This window comes from Osmerus eperlanus, chromosome 19, assembly GCF_963692335.1.
Source record: "Osmerus eperlanus chromosome 19, fOsmEpe2.1, whole genome shotgun sequence".
Taxonomy (NCBI): domain Eukaryota; kingdom Metazoa; phylum Chordata; class Actinopteri; order Osmeriformes; family Osmeridae; genus Osmerus; species Osmerus eperlanus.
Window position 1 is genome coordinate 13,825,590 of NC_085036.1, and position 26,447 is coordinate 13,852,036.

General features: G+C 46.0%; 3 protein-coding genes across 8 annotated transcripts in view; 2 read left to right on the forward strand and 1 right to left on the reverse strand.

The window, feature by feature from the left end:
- The first annotated feature begins 1,264 nt into the window (after positions 1-1,264).
- apool (apolipoprotein O-like) lies at positions 1,265-5,937 on the forward strand. 5 transcript variants are annotated; one of them, XM_062485713.1, is made up of 10 exons: positions 1,265-1,355; positions 2,117-2,215; positions 2,553-2,672; positions 2,942-2,996; positions 3,084-3,182; positions 3,363-3,454; positions 3,541-3,639; positions 3,811-5,562; positions 5,614-5,719; positions 5,838-5,937. In XM_062485713.1, the coding sequence occupies exons 1-10, from the start codon at positions 1,344-1,346 to the stop codon at positions 5,924-5,926; spliced, it is 2,523 nt and encodes an 840-aa protein (XP_062341697.1). In that variant the 5' UTR covers positions 1,265-1,343; the 3' UTR covers positions 5,927-5,937. The 5 variants fall into 5 exon arrangements, with proteins under 5 accessions (XP_062341697.1, XP_062341700.1, XP_062341699.1 ...); XM_062485716.1 differs by having other exon boundaries at positions 3,811-5,181; positions 5,569-5,719; XM_062485715.1 differs by having other exon boundaries at positions 3,811-4,494; positions 4,633-5,719.
- A 5,141-nt stretch (positions 5,938-11,078) lies between these two features.
- Positions 11,079-14,156, forward strand: agtr2 (angiotensin II receptor, type 2). Its single transcript, XM_062485734.1, has 2 exons — positions 11,079-11,189; positions 12,431-14,156. The coding sequence occupies exon 2, from the start codon at positions 12,472-12,474 to the stop codon at positions 13,528-13,530; it is 1,059 nt and encodes a 352-aa protein (XP_062341718.1). The 5' UTR covers positions 11,079-11,189; positions 12,431-12,471; the 3' UTR covers positions 13,531-14,156.
- Positions 14,157-15,379: 1,223 nt separating this feature from the next.
- tenm1 (teneurin transmembrane protein 1) overlaps positions 15,380-26,447 on the reverse strand; it is a 101,845-nt gene continuing 90,777 nt past the window's right edge. For both annotated transcript variants that reach the window (XM_062485706.1, XM_062485705.1), the window contains exons 27-32: positions 24,412-24,647; positions 23,161-23,454; positions 22,310-22,700; positions 19,263-20,483; positions 19,003-19,145; positions 15,380-18,354 (exon numbers count right to left, since the gene is read on the reverse strand). In XM_062485706.1, the coding sequence (XP_062341690.1) occupies positions 17,599-18,354; positions 19,003-19,145; positions 19,263-20,483; positions 22,310-22,700; positions 23,161-23,454; positions 24,412-24,647 (3,041 nt within the window). In that variant the 3' untranslated portion in view covers positions 15,380-17,598. The remainder of the gene's footprint in view (positions 18,355-19,002; positions 19,146-19,262; positions 20,484-22,309; positions 22,701-23,160; positions 23,455-24,411; positions 24,648-26,447) is intronic.

Here is a 26,447-nt window from a genome sequence, read left to right on the forward strand (position 1 = left end):
CATAGCAGCACCCTCTATTTAAAACTGTGAACTATATACTTGTGAATGCAATCTTTAGATTCTGTCTTCACAGAATCTTTTTACTTATATTTTTCTTAGAAAAATAAGATAAAATTCAAAAAGCATTGCGTCTCCTGAATGACTGTTTTTGCTCCACTCCAGATGTTACAGCGTTACCTCCTGATCTTAGGGACTGATTCAGGTTCACACATCTGCTCACGTCTTCAGTGTTCCCTATCTTTGTGTACCTCCAATGTGAATGTATGGGCTTGTTTTCAAAGGAATTCCTGAAACAGTCGGCTTCAATTATTTATCTGGGAATTTGTTTGGGAGTTTTGGAAGTTGGACTTCAATATGTTTGCATTCTGCGCAAAACAAGTCATGACCTCCTTACGCCTTTGTAGATTGACAAACTTGATTGTTTCTTTTTAGAAATTTGCTCCCTTGTGACGGTATAAACATGTCTTAAATGTTCTCCTTTGTGCCGCTTAACATTTGTATCCTTACTCTTGGCAGGACATTGCTTTTACCAGAACTACCATCGAGCAGTGACTGTCCTGACACCTGAAAGGCCTTTTTGTTGTCTGAACCCTTGATACAGTAGAACATTATACTTCAACATGTACAGTATTATGAGGTTCACCATTAATGTTTAATTACTTGTCTTGAGACACTTGTTGGCTACCATAACAGTTCCAAAGTGTCCACAATTGTTACTCTCAAGTTGTTGCTCTCAATTTTCAAGATTTTACGACTAGCAGTACATGTATTGTAGAATGTATTTCATTTAGGCTATCCGGAATGTAATTGTTCTCACAATGTTATGAAACATTGTACACGAATTAAGTCCCAGCTGTCCAGGGTTCCACTGTGTCATTGAGGTGTGCGCCTCATAGCACACTACCGGTGTGTAGCTAAGACGTAAGTTGCACTGCAACATTAAAAAAAGGAACATATTGCTCTTTTTTTAAAGTATATTATTACAAGTGTTATCGAGAAAGATGAATACATTTATTCTTCCTATGAATTGAAAGTAGCCTTTTGATTTCAGAAATATTATATACAGTGCGAGGTTGTAAACTCAAGTTGTGAAACCAATAAATGAATCACTGCATAACAACATGAGTCATCTTTTTTTATTCACAACTGTCACAGCAAATGTAATGAAGGAAACCCTATTGTTCATGTTAGATAAAACCGAATTTAATTATTTGGATTGAATGTAATCAGAATCAAGAATAGATGTAAGTCGTACAAATCCTGCAACGAACTGAATGTGCAACGCTTTTTGAAGTTAGTCCTTCGCTACTACCGGTAGAGAGACGGAGGGGGGAGTACCCATCATGGCTGCTACAGTAAGTTTCTCCTATCTTAAATAACGTGAATTTCAACCACGTTTCGCTCAGTGTAGATTGAAAGCGAAAAATGACATGAACTATCGTGTCTTCTTCTATGTGGCCTAACATTTTTTTTTATATGTGTCGATTAACGTGCGAATACAATACCATTGTCTCCACGCCCCCTTTTAGAACATGTTGTTCTCTAAGTAAACTGAATCCATGACATGGTGAGCTACTTATCTCCACAACATTTGCTCGCCTTAAGGATTTGGAGAACAAATTCACAACCGTGATTATTTGCTAGTTACGATTAAGGTGACCTCTGTAATCTGTCCATTTTAAATCGATATACTGCATGGGTTTAATCGATCAATTATCACGAGCTGTATATAACAAGGTCAAAAAAGGGAAAGTAGTGTATAGCTTTTTGGGTTAAAGCAAATGCACGTGTGTGTATATGATATGATTGGGATTGTCATTATGTGTATAAATCTTACATATACATGTATTACATGCTATATAATACATGTATATGTCATAAGTATAGTGTAGCACGTTCAAATATAATAGAGCAGAATTCTGGGTCACATACTGGACTAAATTAAAATCACTTTATCAAGTGGCCAAAAGGTGACAGTTTAATTTAAGAATAATATTACCACTAAGATCATATGATCTACAGAAAGTACAGAAGAAGTTATCTTCTGATACATGTTTTATTCATAAGCAGGATGCATGCGTGTGTAGGTGTCTGAACAGGATGTATCTGTGTACAGGTGGTGAAGTTGGCAGCGGTACCCGCCGCGCTGGGACTAGCCTCGATCCGCGTCTACGCCATGAGTGAAGAGAGAACCCAGCTGCTCTCCCCCAGAGAGGTAACCAAGTGTTGGCCATGCAGCGTGAAGACACATAGCTATATTTTGCTTGTTCTTGATAATAGCACATCCCCACCTGTTAAGATAGGAGGTTGTATTTGTGCAGGTCTAAACGAGTTATAAATTATATAAAAACCGCCCAACCATACGGTCGAAGAGCTAACCTTTCGGTTTGGTGGATGATTAAAGCGGCGTTTATAAAGGTGGTGGTCACGTTGTTAATCTGATGTACCGAGTTCAAATCCCAGTTACGGGCAGACGAGATGCGACTACTACACCTGTTACCCTTTGTTGCATCCGGAGGTGACGCCTCTTCACACTTGATCTTTGTCCTCAGCTGTCGATATACGCCCCAGACCCCCCGGCCATGCGCTACGTGGAGGAGGAGCCAGGGCTGCTACAGAGAGGCCTGGGTGTGGTGCGGGTGGGGCTGCAGCCCTACGTCAGAGGAGTGAAGGTACAAGTTACTCTGTTTACACTGACAACAACAGCATGCTGAGAAGGATGTTTATGTAGTTAGTGCTCTAAAGCAGGGGTTCCCAATCCTGTTCCTCAGCCTGATAACGACTATTCATTTGAATCAGGTGTGTTGGAGCAGGGAAACATCTAAAACAGGGGTGTCAAACCCTGGTCCTCAGGGCCCCCTGCTCTGGAGTATTAATACACAGCAGATATGGGTCCGTCTTTAAGCATTCACTTGAACTGTTTAGTTGTTTCTGTTTGTAGGGTGCGTACGCCTCTGCCAAATCTGGGGTTGTGACAGTGTATCGCGCTGGACAAGGTGAGCAGAGGAGTTTGGGAGTTTTAGTGAACTAGAGTGTCATGACATCTCCAACAACCTTTCCTGTTTATGTCGTCTTCTCCCTAGATACCTATCACTTCCTTAGAAACCCCCCTCCAGGCTTCCTGCCCAGGGTCAGTGTGATCGGAGTCTCCGGCCTCGCTGGGCTAATCCTGGCAAGGAAAGGTAACAAGTGTCTTAATGTTCACAAGAAATATTGTATTTGTACTTTAACTGGTGATAAACTGGGTATGGACATCCTGCTTCTTGTGAGATTAGTACATTAGTCATTTACCTTGGTGTGAATTGAGTTGACTTTGTTCTTCATATCGCTCAGTTAATATTACCTGTTAATGATCTATACAGGGTCCCATCTCAAGAGAATAGGTGTTCCCCTGGGAATGACCACATTAGGGACCGCAGTTTGCTACCCCACTCAAACCGTGGGCATCTTAAAGGTGAGGTAACACGTTCGTCACACATGAGCCAGACAAGACCAGACGGTCGTGTCTGAGTGACTGGAGTCTGTGTGTCTCTGCTGCAGGTCACTGGGACAAAGATGTACTCCGCCAGCCAGTGGACCACCTCATCGGTGGCGTCAGTATTTAAATCAAAACCCAAAGAGCCAGCTGTCAGTCTGGAGGTACGACCCTGCTTTAGAAACGAGAGACTATAGGAGATTTCAATGTGGAAAGTATGCACATGGCATCTATCTCACAGGGATGCTCATGACAAGATTACAATAATAATAATTGTATTTATTATACTTGAACAGTATGGTACATTCACTTGTCTCCCCGTCGTTTGAAACCAGCAAGCTTCACCAGTTCCAGTTTCTGAACCAGAAGGGCCGCCTCTCAAGTCTCTCCCTGGTGCTGGATCGACTGAAGCAGCCTCGCCTGCTGTGGACGACCTCCCCTCCTCTGAGCCCAGCTCTGCCCCGCCTGCTGTGGACGACCTCCCCTCCTCTGAGCCCAGCTCAGCCTCGCCTGCTGTGGACGACCTCCCCTCCTCTGAGCCCAGCTCAGCCTCGCCTGCTGTGGACGACCTCCCCTCCTCTGAGCCCAGCTCTGCCCCGGCTCCCCTGGGGGAGGCTAGCCCCGCCCCTGAGCCCCAGACAGAGGCTAGCCCCGCCCCTGAGCCCCAGACAGAGGCTAGCCCCGCCCCTGAGCCCCAGACAGAGGCTAGCCCCGCCCCTGAGCCCCAGACAGAGGCTAGCCCCGCCCCTGAGCCCCAGACAGAGGCTAGCCCCGCCCCTGAGCCCCAGACAGAGGCTAGCCCCGCCCCTGAGCCCCAGACAGAGGCTAGCCCCGCCCCTGAGATATCTCCAGTGGAACCTGAGCCATGCCTACCCCCTGAGACGGGCCTTGCGCCTGCTGCCCCTGTAGAGGCTTCCCCAGTAGAGGCTGCCCCTGTAGAGGCTGCCCCTGTAGAGGCTGCCCCTGTAGAGGCTGCCCCTGTAGAGGCTGTTCCTGTAGAGGCTGCCCCAGTAGAGGCTGTTCCTGTAGAGGCTGCTGCCTCTGTAGAACAGGCTGCCCCAGTAGAAGAGGCTGCCCCAGTAGAGGCTGCTCCAGTAGAGGCTGCTGCCTCTGTAGAAGAGGCTGCCCCAGTAGAAGAGGCTGCCCCAGTAGAAGAGGCTGCCCCAGTAGAAGAGGCTGCCCCAGTAGAAGAGGCCGCCCCAGTAGTAGAGGCCACCCCTGTAGAAGAGGCTGCCCCAGTTGTAGAGGCTGCCGCCCCTGTAGAGGCTGCCCCCCCTGTAGAGGCTGCCCCTGTAGAGGCTGCCCCTGTAGAGGCTGCCCCTGTAGAGGCTGCCCCTGTAGAGGCTGCCCCTGTAGAGGCTGCCCCTGTAGAAGAGGCTGCCACAATAGAGGCTGCTGCCTCTGTAGAAGAGGCTGCCTCTGTAGAAGAGGCTGCCTCTGTAGAAGAGGCTGCCCCAGTAGAAGAGGCTGCCCCAGTAGAAGAGGCTGCCCCAGTTGTAGAGGCTGCCCCTGTAGAAGAGGCTGCCCCGGTTGAAGAGGCTGATGCCCCAGTTGTAGAGGCTGCCCCAGTTGTAGAGGCTGCCCCAGTAGAAGAGGCTGCCCCAGTAGAAGAGGCTGCTGCCCCTGTAGAAGAGGCTGCCCCAGTTGAAGAGGCTGCCCCAGTTGTAGAGGCTGCTGCCCCTGTAGAAGAGGCTGCCCCAGTAGAGGCTGCTCCTGTAGAAGAGGCTGCCCCAGTTGAAGAGGCTGCCCCAGTTGTAGAGGCTGCTGCCCCTGTAGAAGAGGCTGCCCCAGTAGAAGAGGCTGCCCCAGTAGAGGCTGCTGCCCCTGTAGAGGCTGCTGCCCCAGTAGAAGAGCCGGCCCCAGTTGTAGAGGCTGCCCCTGTAGAAGAGGCTACCCCAGTTGTAGAGGCTACCCCAGTTGTAGAGGCTGCCCCAGTAGAAGAGGCTGCCCCAGTAGAAGAGGCTGCCCCAGTAGAAGAGGCTAGCTCTGTAGAAGAGGCTAGCTCTGTAGAAGAGGCTGCCTCTGTAGAAGAGGCTGCACCAGTAGAGGCTGCACCAGTAGAGGCTGCTCCTGTAGAGGCTGCTCCAGTAGAGGCTGCTCCAGTAGAGGCTGCTCCAGTAGAGGCTGCTCCAGTAGAGGCTGCACCAGTAGAGGCTGCTCCTGTAGAGGAAGTTCTCCCCTCTCCTCCTGAGGAGCTGGTTGCTCCTGAGATTGTAGAAGTTGTGGGCAACGAAGACACTGTTGGTGAGTTTAATCGGCAAACTAACAAGATTCTGTCCGTCTATTAGACTCGCAATCGGATCTGTAGTGACGGACCTGTGTTCACATTTCTCAGTGAATGTTTGTTTTGTGTCTTTTCCAGTGAAACCACGATTTGTGCCTGACCCCAAACTGCTGGACCATGGGCAGGCACACCCTGAGGATGCTGACCTGTACAGCACACGAGGGTGAAGAGGAGGGGAGGAGGAGGGGGAGGAGGAGAGGAAGGAGAGGGGGGTGGAAGAGGGGTGGGAAGTATAAGGGATAGTTGCATAAATGGGCTTATTGATGTGATAGTCTGCTTTCCAGGTTTTGAAGGTGCCTATTATCTTACCTCAGTGATTAGGGAACAGTTATGTCAATTCTTACCTGAACAGAAGCCATCTGTTACTTAGTTGAAGGTCTTTCAGTTTACATACACACCCACAGGGAATAAGGTGCAGAGCATGGTCTGCAATCCAGGAAACACCAGCCGCTTTCTTTTTATACTGTGAACAAAAAATAAGCTCAATAGAACTGGCTCATATTCATGCTAGTTGTATTCTCATTTAACGACATTTTCAGTTCCACATTTTCGCCCACTTTGTGTGATATCAGTCGAGGGCGTCTATGCAAGTATAAATTATAAATAAGGCATGTTGTGAGGTCTTTTACGCACATTTCATGTTATTTAATCATTGACCTTAGGGCACTTTCTGTCATTTTGAGGAATATCTAACGTGGGAAAAGGCATGTTTGTGTGCTTGTATCATGCTGTTAAACACTCCCTAACAAACTCATGCTCTGCACGGCCACTTGAAGATGTAACAGTGAACAGGGGGGTTAACACTAAACATTAGAGGTTAAATCTGGTGCGTGTACATGTCATTCTATCACGTTTTTAATGTTCAATCAATTTATGATTTTTTTCCCTCAGTATTTGTAGGTTCTTGTATCTGTTTATGTACAAAACAATCACTGGAAATTTCACCCTGACGTTTGTAAGATTTTCCTTCATTATTTCCGCAAGATGTTGAACATTATGATAATGCTGTCGATTTGTGCATTCTTTTGTGCAACAAAATTGCCAAAAAGCTTCAAAAATAAATAAAATATATTGATTTATTTGCCTTTGTTATTTAAACATTGTACCATATGGTCCAGCAAATCAGACTACTGGTAGTAATTCAAGAGAAGATTAACGATGTGTCTGAGATTGACCTTCTGCAAAGCAGCTATATTTATGTTAGCATGGAAACTGTGTCTTGAGCTCAAGGCAGAATACGATCACTCGACAGTAGAACTACTTGGTTCACAGTTTGTCCTAAGCCCTATCCCACAGTTTGGTATTCAAGCACAAGTTGATTTATAGGTTTTGGAGTGCATCATGGAATGTGACGTTTGTCAAGGGTGTTTGTTCTGTACAAAAAGGAGTTTGTGTATGGCAGTCAACACTAGGGGGCGCTAACACCTTGATTTCATGAACCTGAGGCGTACCAGCCTGTAGCCTTTAGCAGAAGGGATATGCCACTCCTTTCAGTAAAAAATACCCTTTAGAGATCCTATTCTTCAATTTGAAATCTGTAATTTGGAAACATTACTCCTTTACCTTCATATAAATCCACCTAAACCTATGGTACAAAAGACTGACAGACGGATGGAATCCAAACAAAATACTTCATAACTATATTTCACAGTAATTAATTAATTAATTTAGCAGATGCTTTTATCCAAAGTGATGTACAATACGGGGGGGGGGGGGGTTTCCATCCGATCTGTAGATCGGATGGAAAATTCTCTAACCACCACACCCAACCATCCCCAGTGCTAGGGGTGTGTGTCAGAGGCCAGCCCTCATGTGTCACGTTGATGCAATGATTCTCCATCCAAGTACTTTCCCAAGCCTGTCCACCAATCCCCCTGTCTCCTGTCCTCTACTACACTACCTGAACCCTGACTGAGAAACCAGGAAGTACGTACAGCGTCTAAACAAGGGAGTCAGGTGGCTGAGCGGTGAGGGAATCGGGCTAGTAATCCGAAGGTTGCCAGTTCGATTCCCGGTCATGCCAACTGATGTTGTGTCCTTGGGCAAGGCACTTCACCCTACTTGCCTCAGGGGAATGTCCCTGTACTTACTGTAAGTCGCTCTGGATAAGAGCGTCTGCTAAATGACTAAAAATGTAAAAAAAAATGTAAAAATGTAAACATAGCTTGTAACTGGTTTATCCTGATGGCTTTACTAACAGGACATTCTTTTCCCCGTCTGTACTGCTTCTGGAGTTCACAGTACTCAGAGCGAAGACATTTTCTCCCCTTTGACCTCGTGTCACGGTTTTATCGTCCCCCAGGCTCTTGCTCCCCCATATTTGCATCCTGTGTCTTTTCTGATCCCACAGTCAATTTCTCTTTTTTTTCTCAGGGCCAGTTTCCCAAGTCACCGTATAGAACAACTGTTGTAGCAACTCCATGACATTTAACCGTTTGAAAGATTGTCCTACGAAATGTAAACATAGTCACAAAAATGGGGATGTAATAAGGTTTTGGGTAGTCATGTTAAAAGGAAGGGGTGAGTGTGTCTCTCTCTCTATCTCTCTCTCTCTCTCTCTCTCTCTCGCTCTCTTCTACGAGTCCTGGATTGTGTCAGTATAGATACACTGTGTTTTCCATGTGCCTATCAGTCACTTTCATAATGAGGGAAATGCTCACTTCTGGGTGCTGTGGGTGCTTTTCTTAGCTGCTACACTGAACTGCTTCAGTTAATTAAGGGAGCTGTGAAATTTATCTTGCTGACTAGTTCTGTTTGGACATATCTACACTAAATATTTGTGTTACTGACTTGCTAGATGAGAAGAGGTTCTGACAGGAATGATCTTTGTGACCAAGTAATTCTCTTGTTGGAAGCCTTTCTGTACTCATTGCAGTTCAATAAATCAGACCAAATCATGTTTTCAAAACCACACATCCAGACTGTATCATTTCGTTCCAAATGCTAGGATTTGTAAACCAGGATTGAATCATATTTGACATCTTGATCAAAAGTACATTTGGAGATGTTTTCCAGTTATTCTGGGCGCATAGCATTTTTCAAACAAAGCAAAAGATACTTAATCACTTAACAGGCCTTTAGATTTGGAAACATTTTCAACTCTCCTAGTTGGATGAGGATTCAACACGAAACTATTTGAGAAAAACGAGGTTTGCTTTTCTTTGCTTGAGGAGTAGTCAACGTGACCTTGAACCGTCGCTGTTTTGAAAAGAAACACTGTTTGCCCAGATCACCACTGGACAGCCAGCCCTTGATTGGTCCATTAACTTCCAGATGCAGAGGTCAAAACTGATGTCCCTTAACGTGAGAAACAGGCGGGCATCTCTACAGCCTTCCATCTTAATCCAACACAGACTTGTGCTGGATTACGCAAATACTCCACGCGCTGCACTTTCCCATGTTCCTGCGCTGCCAACGAATGCTGTGAGAGGCGAGGAGATGAGGCCCACCCTGCGGTCCACATGGATTTAACCATGGAAGCAGCCCCCCCTCTTACACGGCGGGGGTGGGGGGGGGCTTATTAAACCTGTTGTTTTCTCTCAAGCATGTGAACGACAGACTCTCAATGTAATGGAAAAATACACTGTACAAATAGTGGGATAGTTAGAGATAGAGAAGTTCCTAAAACAGACTCTTATTTTGTGTGTCGTTTACGCTGAATCTCAAGGCCTCACTCACTGTGAGCACACTTAGGTTTCGTAATATTATATTAATTTTAATATGGCTGCTGTGTTTCGCTGGTGTTCAGAGTATGATAGGAATCACACAGATTACTCACAGCGCCGTAAATCCACCAAACCTCCTTCTTCCTTTCCTCCCTGTTCTGACTGATCTGATGAACACAGGAAGTCTGTGCCGGTGGAAAAGCTCTGTGCCTTTCTGATGGCTATCCGCTTGACTTTGTTGATGAATGATCTCATTATGATTTATATGGATAACATAGCTACCACTCAATTCACGACAGTTCTATTGAGAACATTTGCCATCAAACATAAAAAAAAACATATTTCATTGATTACTAGTACATAGTTCAGCTCTACTTAATATGGATGATAAATCTAGAAGGATAAATTATTTCTCAGATATTTCTCCAACATTTGAATGGATGTTCCTAGATTAACCCAGCACTGCTAGTAGGACACAACAGGAGGATCGCCTTCCTGCCATCTGGTTCTGCTCGCTCAGGGTAGAAAAGGTTTTGAATTCCATCCCTTTTCTGCTGCGACATTAACTTGTTGACTCTTGGCCGGTGGAGAGGGGAGGTGAGTAATGACTGGGTCCTCCCTAATCATAATGAGAGGAGGCTGTAATGAGATGGACAGATACCTTCCCTCCCCGCCCGGCTCCCTGTCACCTCAGATCTGTCTCTGTAACTCTAACCCTGTCTGATTCACGCCCAAACAACACGTCCGTTATCTATTAAGTCCCCTGTCCCCCTCCTGGCTGTCACCTTTGACACAGTTTAGGGCTAATGTTACATGTTCTAGTGGATAATCACAGTGCTTCATCTTTCTAAGATTGTCAGAGCTTTCTTCATGGTGTCTCATTCTGACACGCTTTTAAGATACGAGCGATATGATGCTTTTGTCCTGCAGATTGTTTTCATCTTAGGTGTACTTCGTCGCCTGTTGGGTGTGATTTTTATGTTTTAGAGGGAGGCGTCCTACAGGGGTACAGTTTGGCATCCTACAGGGGTACCCTAACCCACTGTTATTACACACATGTTGTTAATACACTGTACACGAGTACACTATAATTAAACTGTTATTACACTGTTATTACACTGTGGTTACACTGTTGCAGAGATAGAAACTAATGAAGCACTAATACTTTGTTACTGTACTTAAGTAGATTTTTGTGGTACCAGTACTTTTACCTTTTAACTTTCACCCCTTACATTTTTTACAACAAATATCCATACTTTCTACTCCTTACATTTAACAAAGTGTAGTCAGTACCTCAACTTTTACCAGAGTCTTTTTAAACATGTGTTCTTCTACTTGAGTGAAGGATGTGTGTACTTTTGCCATTTCTGATTGTAGGGAGAAATGTTTGTTGTTTTAGATCTTGCACTGAGAGTTTTCGCAATTCCTCAAGCAACCTCCTCTGCTGGTTGTATGCCCAGTTAGAATTCCTTGACTGAAGTGATAATCTAACTAAAGCAAAGTTAGTGTTTTCTACAAATGTTTCTTGTATTGCCCCAGTCGAAGTCACGGTTGTTTTAAGAGAGGAAGGAGATGAACAGGAATGACGGGAACCTAGTTTGGTCCAACATGCTGGCACGTGGTCAACTTTACAGTTTTTTTGGCAGAAGAGGATAACTCCCTATGGGCCACAGAGAACATAAAACCAGAACCAAGTCCTCTCCAACCAGACTGCCGAGGCAAAAACTCCCAAGGAATAAACTTGTAGAGGGGAACAAGATTAAAGGTAAACTGACTTAATTTCATAGGATATTAGTGTTGCTGTTTTTATATATGTAATACAGAAACAACAGTGTTTCACATGTTTTTGTCGATTTCTTTAAATACGATTGAGCCCTTTGTTAGTCTTTAAACTATATGTACAATGAAAACTATTCAAATATGAATTGATACAATAATGTTCACAATGTACATTGGAATAGTAAACATTTCATAAGATGTTATAGAATAAAGTTAAAGTTAAACTCTTTGAAGATAACACAAAGCTTATGTCATTCTTATTGGCATGAACTGTTGTTCATCAGAAACTCTAACAGTAAACATGTGGGTACTGGAATTCATATTTCAACACTTAGACTTCAACACAGTTGAAGTGGCAGTGGTATTTTACTTAAACTAAGTAGGCCTACATTTAAAACTGCACCAGTGAAATCATTACAAAAAACGTTATCGTTCTTAAGACAAGTCATTTGCACATAAGATTTAGTGACGCTGTGTTGTCCCAGAGGGAAATATAATTCATATATGGCTACGGTGCTACATACGACCAGTTAGTACATCTTTCATTGAATAAAAATCAATTAGGGGAATTCTTAAAACGCTTTCTCAACATTGTCCCCAGCTGTTGCGTTATGTAACGTCCGCTACGTTGCAGGACTGCGTGCTGGTAACGTCCCCCCTGTAGAGACTGTTCTCACACAGGGTCTGCGGAGTGGGGCAAGAGGAAAAAGCTAGTTCCCCAGAGCCCCCTGAAAGAGCCTGGCCCGCGGTCCCTCCGTCTCTTTCTGTACTAACAGTAACCAGATGGCGCCTAAAACGTGGAGAAAACGACCTGATACATATTCTCAAAACGATGCAATCTGAATAGAAAATCCCACATGGTCCATTAGTTTTTCCGTTCATCGTGATCCTCTCTTTAGCCCTTGGTTAATCCATCAAAAGACTTTTGACTGTCGTGTCATGAAGATGAATGTAACCAAATGGAGTTAAATTATAACCATACTGACAAATAGCGAGTCTAGAGTCGAACTATCATCAGAACATTTAGGTTAGAGCTCCAAAACCAAGTATAGTCTTGGCAAAGGTGATTTAAGATTTGTGGACTTCATCATTGTGCAACTTCATACCGTGCCTGCAAAACTACATCTTGTTTTTTCAAAGGGTGATTAATAACAAGAAAAACATGCAGCCATTTTTCATTTAGCAGATATGTGTCCGATTTTTTACTCTGTCCGTGATTCCTCGCAGGATTAATCAGGAGCTAACGGTACGGAGCACTCGCGGTCCCTATGGCAACGGAACTCTCAAATCTCTCCATGTCCCCCAACTCTACAGGGTGTGACTCCGAGTCGCCATCCCTTCACCAGAACAAGCTCGTCCCAACCCTCTACAGCATCATCTTCATCCTGGGATTTGTGGGGAACGTACTGGTGGTGTACGTTCTGTGCCAAAAATCTAACCGCAAAACGGTAGCGAACACCTACATCGTGAACCTGGCCCTCTCAGACTTATTCTTCCTCAGTAGTCTCCCCTTCTGGGCGGTATATTACTCTTTCGACTACAACTGGGTGTTTGGCCGACTGATGTGCAAGCTGTGCAGCAGCTTACTGACCCTCAATGTGTACGCCAGCATCTATTTCATCACCTGCATGAGTGTGGATCGCTACCGTGCCATTGTTTACCCCCTGCAGTCCCAGAGCAGCAGAAACCTCTGTCAAGCCCGTGTGATCAGCGGTGTGATCTGGCTGGTCGCTGGCCTGTCCACCATCCCCAGCATGGTCTTCAGGGACATCCACGAAATGAAGACGCCAATGGTCACTGCTTGTGCCGCCATCTACCCACACGATAACTGGCTCCCATGCCTGGCGCTGGCTAAAAACATCCTGGCGTTCCTGGTGCCCTTCACAGTCATCGCTAGCTGCTACTGCCGTATTGGAAGGCACCTCCTCGGGGCTCCAAGCCTGGACAAGACCTCCAGCAACCTGGACCGGGTGATGAAGATGGTTGTGGCGGTGGTCCTTGCGTTCTTCCTCTGCTGGTTCCCCTTCCACGTGTTGACGTTCCTGCACGCCATGAGCTCTCTGGGGATCCTGGAGGTGTGCTGGGCTAAACAGACCGTCACCACCCTGCTGCCCTTCTCCCTCTGCCTGGGGTTCAGCAACAGCGCCATCAACCCCTTCCTGTACTGCTTCGTGGGGAACCACTTCAGAGAGCAGCTGTGTCGCGTGTACAAGGACAAGGTTCCCCGGCTGTCCCAGAAGAGAGACTCCATTAGCACAAGGCTAAGCTCCTTCTCCAGGAAGTTGAGCGATCTCAAGGACATAGGCCCGCTGGAGACTATCAGTTAGCACAGCTCCGCCTAGTGGAAGGATGTCGGCATGACAGGGATAACCTGTCTGGATGGGCCCTGGGTGGCCCTTGGGCCCAGCTCTCCAGAGTCTCTAACCTCCAGGCTTCCAAACACAGCCTCCATGGAGGCAGGCCAGAGGGCATGTAAACATATATTTGAATGTCAGTAAATGTCCCATGGGCCCTTTAAAGGGCGAAGTGCTGTTACGTCAGAATTCGTTTTTTTGTGCTGTGGACATTCTTTGTTGATGTCTGAGAGGCAGTTGACAGTGATGAGTCACTTTTAGCCTGTAAATGTGTATCGGCCAGTCTCAGTGATGCACTAAATGGATGTTTCTATTGTACATAAATAACTTAATGTATGCATATATCAAATATAGCATTTTTTTATGTCTAAACTACAATGTTTGTGTTAACTGAGGTCTACATGATTTAGTATTTGTAGCCTCTGCTGTCAAATGATGTAGTTAATGTCTTGTGCAGACGTTAACCAGCGTTAACCAGCATTTTTAAGACAGGTACTCCTGCCTGCCTTTCATGGGAAGATTTTGTTGAATATTGTTTATATTGTAGAGTAGATGGCTCTACATGGTGGATCTTTAAGTAATAAAGTGTAATTTGTGTATCTTATAGTCTATCCATGTTTACATAACAGAAAGTGGAGCTTTTAAAGACCTTGGTCCTAGCTCTGTCCACGAGAGAGAAAAGATGCATTAACTGACATATCTAAAGCTTTAGTGCAACCTTGTGGTTGGGTTGGGAAGCTGCAGTAAAACATCTATAACTGAAACAGTGTGACATGCGTTTTTTCATGTCACACTAAACTCTAAAGACTGCTTACAGGTCAACATCCGAAAAAGCAATTCATGTTTCAAACTCGTGTTCACACAGGATGTTACACTATTTCCTTCTGTTTAAGAGTCGTGGGTGTATCTTATGTTTGTTGCTGTAGATTTAGTATCAGCCAGCCTGATGGATAGTCTATCTGTGTATCATGGAGCGATCAGCAAGAAAACCACAGAGCTCCGTCTTGCGCAGGTGGGAATGGAGGGTTGTTATCTGGTCAGGGACAGTGAAACTACTGCCTCTGCGTTCTGTAAGTAACAGTTATGATGCTTGTTTATTTGAAATGATGGTCACGATCACAAACCGTTTAGATGATTCATCCCACCATGCTTACTGATGCATTTCTTTATTTATGATCAACGGTTTTCTACCATAAGACGCAATCCTCATGTCTACACCTATAGAGTCTACCGAAACAGAGTCCGTTTCTGGACAGTTGAGGTGAGTCAGAAGATACAACCAGTATTCTTAACATCCTGTTATCAATACTTTTCACAAAATCAATTCAATTGAACCAGATTGACACCTTCATACTTACCAAAACATAACAACATAACTCCATGAATTTAATGGATTATATTTATGCCAGATACAGTCTGAGTTATTCTGGAAATTACTGTTTCAGGAATCCCCTGCAGAATCTCCACGATATTTCTGGAAACTGAAGAATCTGCTGTCCGCTTATCAGAATCGAGACCAGGGCTTGGAGATCCCTCTACTGTACCCTGTTGAAAACAATGGCCACAAAACCGCCAATGGAAAGGATTCGCTCATGTGAAGACTTTCCATTCATTTGATCCCTGTCAATGCTTGTCATGACTGAAACAAAAAATAAGAATTCTGTGTCACATATTATTTGCATTTTAACATTTGTTTATTAAAAGTCAAACCTTCAAAGTACCTTGTTTTGAATATGAACTTTCCACATCCAATATATTAACTTTTTCTATTTACAACAACATCCTCTGGAACAGTCACAGAAACACATGCCTTCAGGGTCACAGTCGAGAGTAGAAAATACGATCAAGTGTTGTTGGTGTTTCGTATCACCAGTGTACACAGATAGTAGTGTTGGTGTTTCGTATCACCAGTCTACACAGATCGTGCTGTTGGTGTTTCATATCACCAGTCTACACAGATTGTGGCAATCACACCATGGATGTCTTCCACTGCTTGCTATCAAACTATGACTGTATCAACAGAATCAGAGTGACTGGTTTCCTTTGAAGGGATAATATATTTGTAATAATTAGTTTACCCAAAATATGTTATATACCATATAGCCTATGTTTTATTTTATTCATTTTGCAATACAACCAAATGAGAGTTTAAGTAAACAATGATAAGATTGTACAGAATGACACTTCTGATGACTCTAGCTGTATTCAAGTGATTATTAGAATACAGATGGTTCAGACTCCCGCTGCAGAATCACCCCATGCTTTTGGTTCGACCTATTCCACAGTGCTAAATTTATCATTTATATATGAGAGGTCTGGAAAATAATGCCAGCACAAACATCTTACAAACACAGTTATCCAAGATACCAACTAAAAGCTTCCCACGTGATGGCGATGGGTGGAAGGGAGTGAGAGGGGTTTGGATCAAAACAAACTTGATGTTTCCCACACATCTGTGTTGCGTTCTGGGAAAAAATAAATACAAATAAAAGTACTATTTTAGTTTTGGCTGGGTGCCATCGTGTGGACGATCTCTTGGTGAATTCTCAACACACCAGGACATTCACACCAGGACAACAGGATAAACCTGAAGAGGGTGAATTATCCAGGTGGACTGGATGCAAAGTAAAAAATATTTTTTGAACTCGAAGCGGCTACCGCTACTCCCTTCAACAATCTGTTTCAAAGTTCCAAACATCAGCCCACCTCAGCCATAACTATACACGTGTTTCCAAAACGACACAGAATGAAATATGTTCATTGCCACCACACTAAGCCAGCGTAAACAATGTTTTTAAACATGATACGTTAAGATAATTTCACCATATTTGTGTCTAATCACACTCCCTTTATGATATCAATATCTTATTTGATATGTTAAAGTTTTTTTTTCTTCTTACGTCCACAGAGCGGCTTGTGTAAATATTGTGTATTTTCCACAAGTTCACTATCTCCTGTTCAAGTACCTGCTATCCACTGTCCTGTAGCTCATGTGTGGATAGCCCAGAGGAAGCAGCAATTACAGAGCTGTTCCCCTAGTTCCCTTCCCCCCACTGTGACTTCTACTATCGGACCATCTCATTCTTCTGTTAGCGGGACCGCTCTCTGCACCGGCGAGTCATCGGCTCGTTATAGGAGACGGAAGGTTCGACAAACGTAACACTTGTGAATCACAACATGATGAGGTATTTGCAGTGTTGACACCATGGATAAGCACTTTTTCTAGGACGTCTGCCCCTACTTTCCCTTCTTGAGGACTCGTCTAGTATACGCAACTCGTAAAAACAATGGTTTATAAGGACGGTGAGAAGCAGAAAGGCACAAGCTCCATCCATAATACACCCAGATAATAATACACTAATTACATTAAGCAATTAGTAAAAAAGTAAACTATTACTGTACAGGTTTCAGCATGAGAGCTTTTTCCTGTTGCACGGCGTAACTCGTAACTCCACTGTTCAATTCTATTGACAGGATTGACAATTACGTAATAATCTGTAACATCACATTATCAAGTTGAGCACTTGTTTTCGCTAAAGCACTTGCTATGTACAATATCTTGTGTCTAAACCGGCACTGTCAATTTCTTTAGTCATAGAAGAAGACAACAGCTTTCATTCACAACCATTTGTCAAGATTGGAAAGAGATATGTACTGTATAAATCAAGCTAACAATTTACTATGTTGTACGTATAGTATGTGTTCAGATGAACTGTATGGTAATGAAATTGATAAGGTCTGCCGTCTTCAGTCTAGCATATTTAACAATTTACAAAGTAGATCAAATTACATAGGCTAGCTACGTCACTCCAACAAAAAACAGTTTAGAGTTCAAATAATCGACTCTCTTTTTTTTCCTTTTTCTTTTTTTAAAGAAACGTAATATTGGAACACGTGAAACGAATTACCATCATTTGTCACATTTAAAGGCAGTTGTCTTTTTTGATATTCTTTGTCATCATCCTAGAAAAACGGTACAACAAATCATCGCGTGTCTAAAAACAGACTGTCTTTGGTGAGGGAGGGAGAACAGTGTCACTGTCACCTCCTCCCTGTCTCACTCTGCCTCATGAAGTGAATGTTGTTGGCACTGTCAGACAGCTCCGGATACTGCTCCACCGGCAGGACCAAGTATCCGTCGTAGCCGGGCACCTGCCCTGAGGAGATCAGCTGCTGCCTCTCCTCCTCCGTCCAGGGCCTGGAGCCTGCCTCTCCCTCCTCCACCCTCCGGCGCTCGCTGGCCCAGGCGTGCTCCACCGCCCTCTGCCTCGCGCCCTCCAGCACGTGAGCCCTCTCCTCCTGCTCCGTGGCCCCATAGCGGATGCTGAAGCAGAGCGCCCCGTGGAGCATCTGGATGTCTGCGAAGCGCCGCGTCCTCCCGCCCACCACCGTGGTCATCTGCGACACGGTGAGGTTCACGCCGTTCTCCAGCACGCGGCCCGCCCCTCCGTGACCCACCACCCCCAGGTCCTCCTCCAGGAGTCCCGGCTTCACAAAGTAGTGCGTGTCCCGGCCGTCCACGGTGAAGTGCAGCCCCGACAGGTATACCGACCGGTGGAGCACGGCCGCCAGTCGCCGGCTGTCCTCGCTTGCCACGCCGATGATCTCCGTGGTGACAACGTCGTCCCGGATGGCGAACTTCACGCCCTTTCCAAAGATGGACGAGATGGCGGAGAAGCGAGGCCTCCGGCCGGGCCCCGGCCCCGGGCCCCTGCTCACCCGGCCCATCGGGAGCCGGTCCAGGGAGATGAAGTTCCTCAGGTGCTTCTGGAGTTCACACTGAACCCCCAGGTGAACCTGCCACACACAGGACGTTCAGGTCAGGACGTTAAGCTTCCTGACATGATATTTAACCTTTAGACGTGTGAGTTCAAATTATTTCCGACGGTCCCCACAGCGCAAGTTATTTTTCCGAAACGGTAGCTAGCTAGCTTTAGTTAGCTTCCGGGCTAAGTTAGCTGGCATAATACTCGTAGCAATGCTACTACCATGCTAGTGTTACTTGTTAGCCTTCTCATTACATTTTGAAGCCATACTAAAGCGTTTGTCGCATAGTTTTTGTCCATGGGAAAATATTCAATTAGAATGTTCGAAATCGCATATGTGCGACGTTTCGCTGTGAGACCCGCATTCGAAGGATCACATTTGTGCAACGCTACTCCTTAACGGGTTCATGATTGAGCAAACTTGGTATTTTTTTATCTGTATATGTATACACACATTTATATCAATTTTTTTTCATGCTTTGGTGGACAGTTTTTAAGTGAAGTGTGACAGGAAAGGCAAGGAGACGGAAAGAGACAGGGGGGGAAGACATGCAGTAAAGGGCCCAGGCCGGAATCGAACCTAGGTCGCTGCGATAAGGCTTCAGCCTACATGGAGCGCACACTTAAACTCAACTAACTTTGACTTTAGCCTCCCAGTGACCTTCCGGAAGCTTCTCACCTTGCTGGGGTCCCAGTCCTGAGTCTTGGTCTGGGTCTTCATCATCTCGTAAGTCTGCTCCATGCTCTCCACATCCGGCTTGGGGTACCCAGGAACCACGTTGTGCAGCTGGAACCCAAACAGCTGCAGCCAGCTGCTGATATCTGGAAGCAGCAGAGACAAGACACGTGAGACACGCTTTCCGTTTCTCCTCAAGACAACAACCGGGTACACGGCAGGCTTCTACCAAACGCCAGGCCCGGGCGGATATCTGTGTTTACCTGTGGTGAACTTCCTGACGTCCTGTAGCTCTCCCACGGGGTAGTTGTTCTTGAAGGAGTACAGGTTGAAAGGTTTAGGGCGGGAGCTCAGCTCGCTCCACAGGTTGTGGTTGGGGGTGGTCCACCTCCCCGCCACCACATCGTAATCCCTCCTCCCCAGGTGCACCAGGCGGGTCAGGGGGTCGTACAGCCCCCCCTGGAAGCCCACCACCAGCTGGAAGGACGGGTTGGAGTCCAGGTAGACGTCCCCGTACGGGGTGTAGCGCATCTCCTTGACGATGTGTCCCCTGCTGCTGAACACGGCCAGCGGCGTGCCCGAGTTGTCGCACGCCACGTAGAACTCCTCGCCGCTGCTCAGCTCCATGGCGATGAGGTGTCCCTGCAGGTCGTAGTAGAGGGAGGAGATGCCGGCACTGGAGTGGTTGTACATGTGGGTCACCCTGGTGGGCTGGGTCAGGTCGGCGTAGAAGAACTGGAGCTGCTGGCCGTTGCTGCTTCTGCTGGCTACTCTCCTTCCCAACCCGTCGTAGCGGTAGTAAACTGTCCTCTCAGACACCTTGTCGAAGGCCTTGACCAGGAGCCCGTTGGAGTTGTAGTCAAACGCCACGTTCCCTCGCTGGCGGAGGAAGCCGTCCTCGTCCATCTTGTACATGATCTCTCCCAGCCTCGTGATGCGATCTCGGAGGTCGTAGCGCAGCGGAGTCAGTCGGGCGCTGTTGCCGTGACTCAGCAAGTTGATGTTGCCGTTCAGGTCGTAGCTGTAGCGCCACTGGGCGCGGTCGTTCACCGCCACGGCCTGCAGCTGGCTGTCGGCGTCATACTCGTAGGAGTAGCGCGTGATGTTGTTGTCCACGCCGATCCTGATGTCACAAACGGTGATGCGTCCTGAGCTGTCGTACTGCAGGGTCATCCAGTAGGCGATGGCCTTCATGATCTCGTACTGCACCTCGATCACCTGCCCGTTGGCGTTAAATATCTTGGTGTGCTTCATGATGTGCGTGGTGATGACCTGATTGAGGTCGTAGTTGATGACGCTGAACTTGCCGAACTGCTCGATCCTCCCAGATACGTCCACATAGCGGTACAGGTCGATGGGGAGAGGGGTTTCGTTGATCATGGCCTGCATGCTGGTGACCCGGAAGTTGTTGTAGCTGTAGTCAAACCTGGCGTTCACAAGACCCTCCACGTTAAACCTGTAGATCTGCCTCCCCACCAAAGGACCTGGGAGGACAAGAAGAAATGAGTAATATTCTGATTTAAGAAGACATTTTGAAAAGGAGATTTTAAAGTTTTATTTATTTTTTACGTTTATTTAAAGTTTAATGTTGGAAGTTTCTTTCCTTTGTCAAAAACCCCCCAGAGCCCTTGTGTAGAGGTTTGAGAGTGCTAAAACTAGCCCGTAATCTCAAAGGATCTTTGTTAAACCCACTTTAAAAACAGTGAATAACTACTTGTATGAAAAATTGAATGAATTGAATAATTTTCAACATTTTAATGACTTCTGTCCTTCTGGTATTGAGGTCCTTGTATGACATTATGTGACTGCAAATAACTGTCAAAGCGGCTGCCCTTCCAAGCTTGAAATTGCAGAGGAGTGATACATTCAAACCAACCGAATGGCAGTTAATTACCATGGGCTTATTCATACCCTGTCAGTTCTGTTAAGGCCTACAACAGCATCCAGTGTAACCTCGTTCTAGCTATGGAAGTCTGAGTAGACTGTTTGACACACGGGAGGAAGGCTTGCCATAAGGTTTCCCACTTCAAGCCGTTCGTTTAGCACTAGTCGTCATATTTGTTTCACAGCTGAAAGTGTCCAGGAAACGAGGAACATTTTCACTGACGCGTCGCAGCAGTAACAGCGAGACAGCCGTCAGAGACAGACTCCATGTCTATCATCTGTGGAACGTCTCAACAGCAACTCTCTCTGTATTCATCTTCAAACCAGATAAATCCAGTCAGGCTGTAAAACACCCTGAAAGACCCCCGTCTCTCCGCGCTCTATCATCGCTTTCCTGCTCTCTTCCCTGATTGCTTATTTCAGGTTAAAATCAGAGGTATTATTCCCCTGTCGGAGCCCGCTAGCAGAGCTGCCCTGGGACACGGTTAGGTACAGCTTCACCATGGATCTCCTCAGCGGGTGCTGGAGGTGGAGCGGAGCAGGGGGGGAGGCCAGCCCTGGGGGGAAGGCAGACCCCCAGCAGAGACACATGCATATCTGTCAATAGACAGAATCAAACTCTGGGACACTGGGGAAAATTGCTCATCACTGCACAGCTGCGCAGCCAATCTCCATCTCCTCACAATGGGGCTGATTTGGGGCGCTTTATAGTCGGAGGAATATTGGCTTTGTGGGGATTTAAAATCCCCGCTGAGTTGAGAACTGAAGCTTGCTGATAATCCATGGATTTGGCTCCCAAGATAGGACTCAACTCTATTGTGTATAGACACAGTGATGATTCTATGACTAATGATAGAATTACTTCATGTCATAATATATGGCTTTTATCCTCATTGACTACTTACTTGTTTTATTAGTTGAATAAATCCACCATAAGACAATAAGTCCATTTATTACCTATCATCCATTTACCTTAAATACTGCATATGATCCTATTGTCTTTGAGTGAGGGTCACATAACTGTGAATGTGTCACCATATGGATGTAACTGGATATCCCTTAGTCATTCACTATAACCATTACCTAGTAGAAGACTGTAAGGCTGCAGTACCTGTCTGTCTGTACCTGTCTGTCTGCAGCTGTGTGGCAGAAGTACCTGTCTGTCTGTACCTGTCTGTCTGCAGCTGTGTGGCAGAAGTACCTGTCTGTCTGTACCTGTCTGTCTGCAGCTGTGTGGCAGAAGTACCTGTCTGTCTGTACCTGTCTGTCTGCAGCTGTGTGGCAGAAGTACCTGTCTGTCTGTACCTGTCTGTCTGCAGCTGTGTGGCAGAAGTACCTGTCTGTCTGTACCTGTCTGTCTGCAGCTGTGTGGCAGAAGTACCTGTCTGTCTGTACCTGTCTGTCTGCAGCTGTGTGGCAGAAGTACCTGTCTGTCTGTAGCGGATGGTGCAGGTGAAGCCCTGGTTGGTGAGGTGGATGGTCTTCACCCCACCGGAGGTCTCCTCGTAGGTGAAGGTCACCAGGGTGGTATCGTACAGGATCTCCGCCAGCCGAGCCTGCCGGTTGTAGCGGTACAGAACACGCCGGCCGGTGCCCAGGTGGAGGGTCTGGGCGAGGCGGCCATCATGGCTGTAGTCCTGCAGCACGGAGGCTGAGCGGCTGTCCGGGGGGGTGTAGGTGTTCCTGTAGTAGCCCACAGACAGCGTGGTCTGCAGGCTGTGGCGCACCATGCTGGGCATGGTCACTGACATCAGGTAGTCTGTGTGGTCGTACTCAAAGGTGTACCTGCGCTGGCTGTGCAGCTGTAGCATGACGGACTGCGGGACAGACAGACAGGCAGGGAGGCAGGGAGAAAGACAGACAGACAGGCAGGGAGACAGACAGACAGGCAGGGAGAAAGACAGACAGGCAGACAGGGAGACAGACAGGCAAGCAGACAGACAGGCAGACAGACAGGCAGGCAGACAGGGAGACAGACAGCCAAGCAGGTAGACAGGCAGGCAGACAGGGAGAGAGACAGACAGGCAGACAGACAGGCAGGCAGACAGGGAGACAGACAACCAAGCAGGCAGGCAGGCAGGCAGACAGGGAGAGAGACAGACAGGGAGACAGACAGGCAAGGACAGAGAAGAACAGAGAAGAACAGAGAAGAACAGAGAAGAACAAACAGAAATAATTTATCCTCAGAGCAGATTTACCACCTATTTGGGATTAACCATCCGCCACCTCCTGAATCGTTAACTTTTTCAATGGTCACCCAATCCCAATGAGCCTCACCTTCTCCAGGAACGTGTAGGTCCAGATCTTGCCGTTAGTCCAGGTCCTGGACACCACCCGTCCATTCTCGTACTCCAGCTTCTCCGACCAGTTCCCCCTCTGGATGCTAGTGACCAGCCCCTCGGAGGAGTAGGACACGTTCACCTCGTTGTACTTGCTGCTGGGGGACCAGACCACAGGACGGCCCATCCTGTCGTACAGGATCCTCAGGGTGAACTTCCTGTGGTCGTCGTAGATCTTCCCCACCCGCGTGACCTGGTTGAAGTCTATGGAGAGCACGTTCCTGTTGTGGGCCTGGGGACACAGACAGACACACACAGTGAAACAGAAACAGTGAGAGACACAGAGAGAGACACACACAGTGAGACAGACAGTGAGAGACACAGTGAGACAGACAGACAGTGAGAGACACAGAGAGAGACACACACAGTGAGACAGACAGACAGTGAGAGACACAGAGGAACAAAGTTGTGACGCAGTTCAACCACCAATTTAATCACAACTGTTGATGGCTCCTCTATTAAACAGAACATGGAAGCTGTTAAATGTCCCCAGTTGATGTACTGCTGGTGTTTTATTTCAAAAACAAGCCCATGATGTCACCGTGACATGGTTAATGGCAGCAAAGTGGCTGAGGAATCATCAGGAATATAAATATCTGCTCCGACAGGCGATAATGACAGGAGATAATGTACCCTCTCTGTCTCAGTACAAATGTACCCTTTCTGCTTTTAATTCATGTCGTTCAAATTGTTCGGAGGAAGGTGTCGAACACTTAGCACCCTCACCTCATTTGTTTTTCTGTGACAGTTGTCACATTTACATGTGCTTCCACAGGAAATGCGGTTTGGGTATGAGAAAACTGAATTTGACCAAAATAAATTCACAGTTAAAAAGGTTGCACTTATACAGTGCAAGTGTGAAATCATATTTTAACTGTGAGTGGAATGGACGTTTATTTTTATATTTTATTGCTGTAATTATCGCTAATGCATACAGTGACTCACAGCAGACAGCACTTTGTAGTGACTCCCACTTAGACCAAAAGGTATCGTGTTAGCGTGCTAGCTTTTGCTAGGGTGTGGTAGACTGTGTTAGCTTTTGCTAGCATCTGGTAGCATGTGTTAGCATGTGTTAGCATGCGTTAGCATGCGTTAGCATGTGTTAACCTGTGTTAGCATGCGTTAGCATGTGTTAACCTGTGTTAGCATGCGTTAGCATGTGTTAGCACGCGTCCAGGCTTTGGCCTACCCTCAGCCGGCGCTCGTAGGCCGTGTAGTTGGCCCGAGCCGTGTCCCTCCTCTGCCTCCACTCGATGAGGCTGTGGCTGTGCTCGCCCGGCAGCGAGATGTTGCACTTCCCCACCGTGGGGCTGACCACGCCAGACGAGATGTGCGGCTCGGTGCTCAGCGTCACCTCCATGCCGCTGGCGAAGGTCACCCACAGGGACCCGTCCGAGCTCACCCGGTAGGTGTTCTGGGCATGTTCTGAACGAGGGAGGAAGTACAAACGGGAACAAACATGAAAGCAGAACACGCTGCATCAGACAGGGGCCTTCTGAACAAATCTGTAAACACTAATCAGTCCACGACAAATATGGCCTTGACTGTATTGTAAATGCATTATAGATGCATAGGAGTTATGAGGAAATATTCAATGCCGTATATGTGAAAGGGGGATTTATATGTATGAATAGGATATATTGTACACAAGAAGTGCTTAAACTAAAGTAAAGCCTCTCCTAAATATGTTAAGGTGGTAAAGTACATTTCTCTCAGCACTTTTGTCACAAACTCAATGTGTGTCAAACTCTGGAAATCTCAAGGGGAAGTAAATATTTGTTCTCTGTGAATAAGATAGCAGACAACTTTATTAATCCCCTGGTGGAGAACAGGGTTGTTACAGATAGAAAGGCAAAACAATACAAAAAATATATATAATACACATGATACAATATAAACGATATGAACATTCAAACAATATAAACATACAAAAACAACCATGTAAACAATAAAACAAATGAACAGGCAATGTACATGCAGTGACCAAGTACATTCTCAATGTAAAATAGATACAGAAAAACAAGCAAAAGCAGCAATAAAAATGATGAATCAAACATAAAATAAAACAATAAAAGAAGAAATGCTGTTCTGAGGTGAAGGGGGAAGGAATAGAGGGGGAGTTATGTGCTGAATCCTAGAAGTTTCTAAATCTAAACAGCATTTCCTCTCTGCCTCTCGGCGGTAACATTCTGGTTGAAATTTCATGATGTGACATCGTGAATGAAGGGGGATGTGCAGCTGTCAGAGGGACAGTTTCACTGTTGTCACCAGCTGTAGTGCTGACATCTACCATGCATGAATAAAACTGAACCTAACGACAAACTTCAGACTATTCAGAGGTTTATTCATGTTAAATAATTCTCGGACAGCGTTCCCTAAAACAATAACCAGGGCAGTGATGTGCCACAGGCTCTAAAAGAGTTTTAAAAACCCTACTAATAACATCTTTAACTTTATCGCTTCCTGTTTACAGGAATACTTGATGGTATTTCTCAGTTACTGTTCACACTTTGGTCTGCCTCATTATTACTCATATGTGCTCTAACTGTGGCTGAGGAACTGTAATTTAAAAAAAGCACACAGTCAAGAACCGTAATTAACGACTGGGTGCACCGAGACAAAAACAGACTTTCTTTTAATGGAATAATCTGATGACATTATATGAAATATGGAAGGTCCCTGAAGAAAGCAGGCTATGACCTCATGTCATGTTTAGCGCCAGATGCTTTGCCTTGCGATGTGATCTCTAATCAGAGGTGAGGGCAGGGTCACATCTAGACATTCACACCTGGGGGGGGCGAGGGGGCCTGGAGGGCCGGTGTGACCCTATGCAACCATAAACCATAAATATAACATTGTAGTTTAAATAATTCCAATAAAATTTTATGAAATGCACTATAATGTCTATAGCATATAATAGCTTGCGGGTCATCTGAAATAACTTTGACTTTGTTTCTTTATTTTCTCCCTGGTAGCACCAGACATGAGCTGACTAACCAAGCTCATGTGGTTTCTGTCACCATGAAGACGTTTGAGGACAGTTTACAGTCAGGAGATATAAATAAACCAGACCACAGGCCAGGTACTAGAAACACTCATCTGACCCGTGGTCGCAGAAACAGCTCCCTAACTGGCAGGGCTCTGAGCAGCCCATTGCATTTACATTTACGTTTAGTCATTTAGCAGACGCTCTTATCCAGAGCGACTTACAGTAAGTACAGGGAC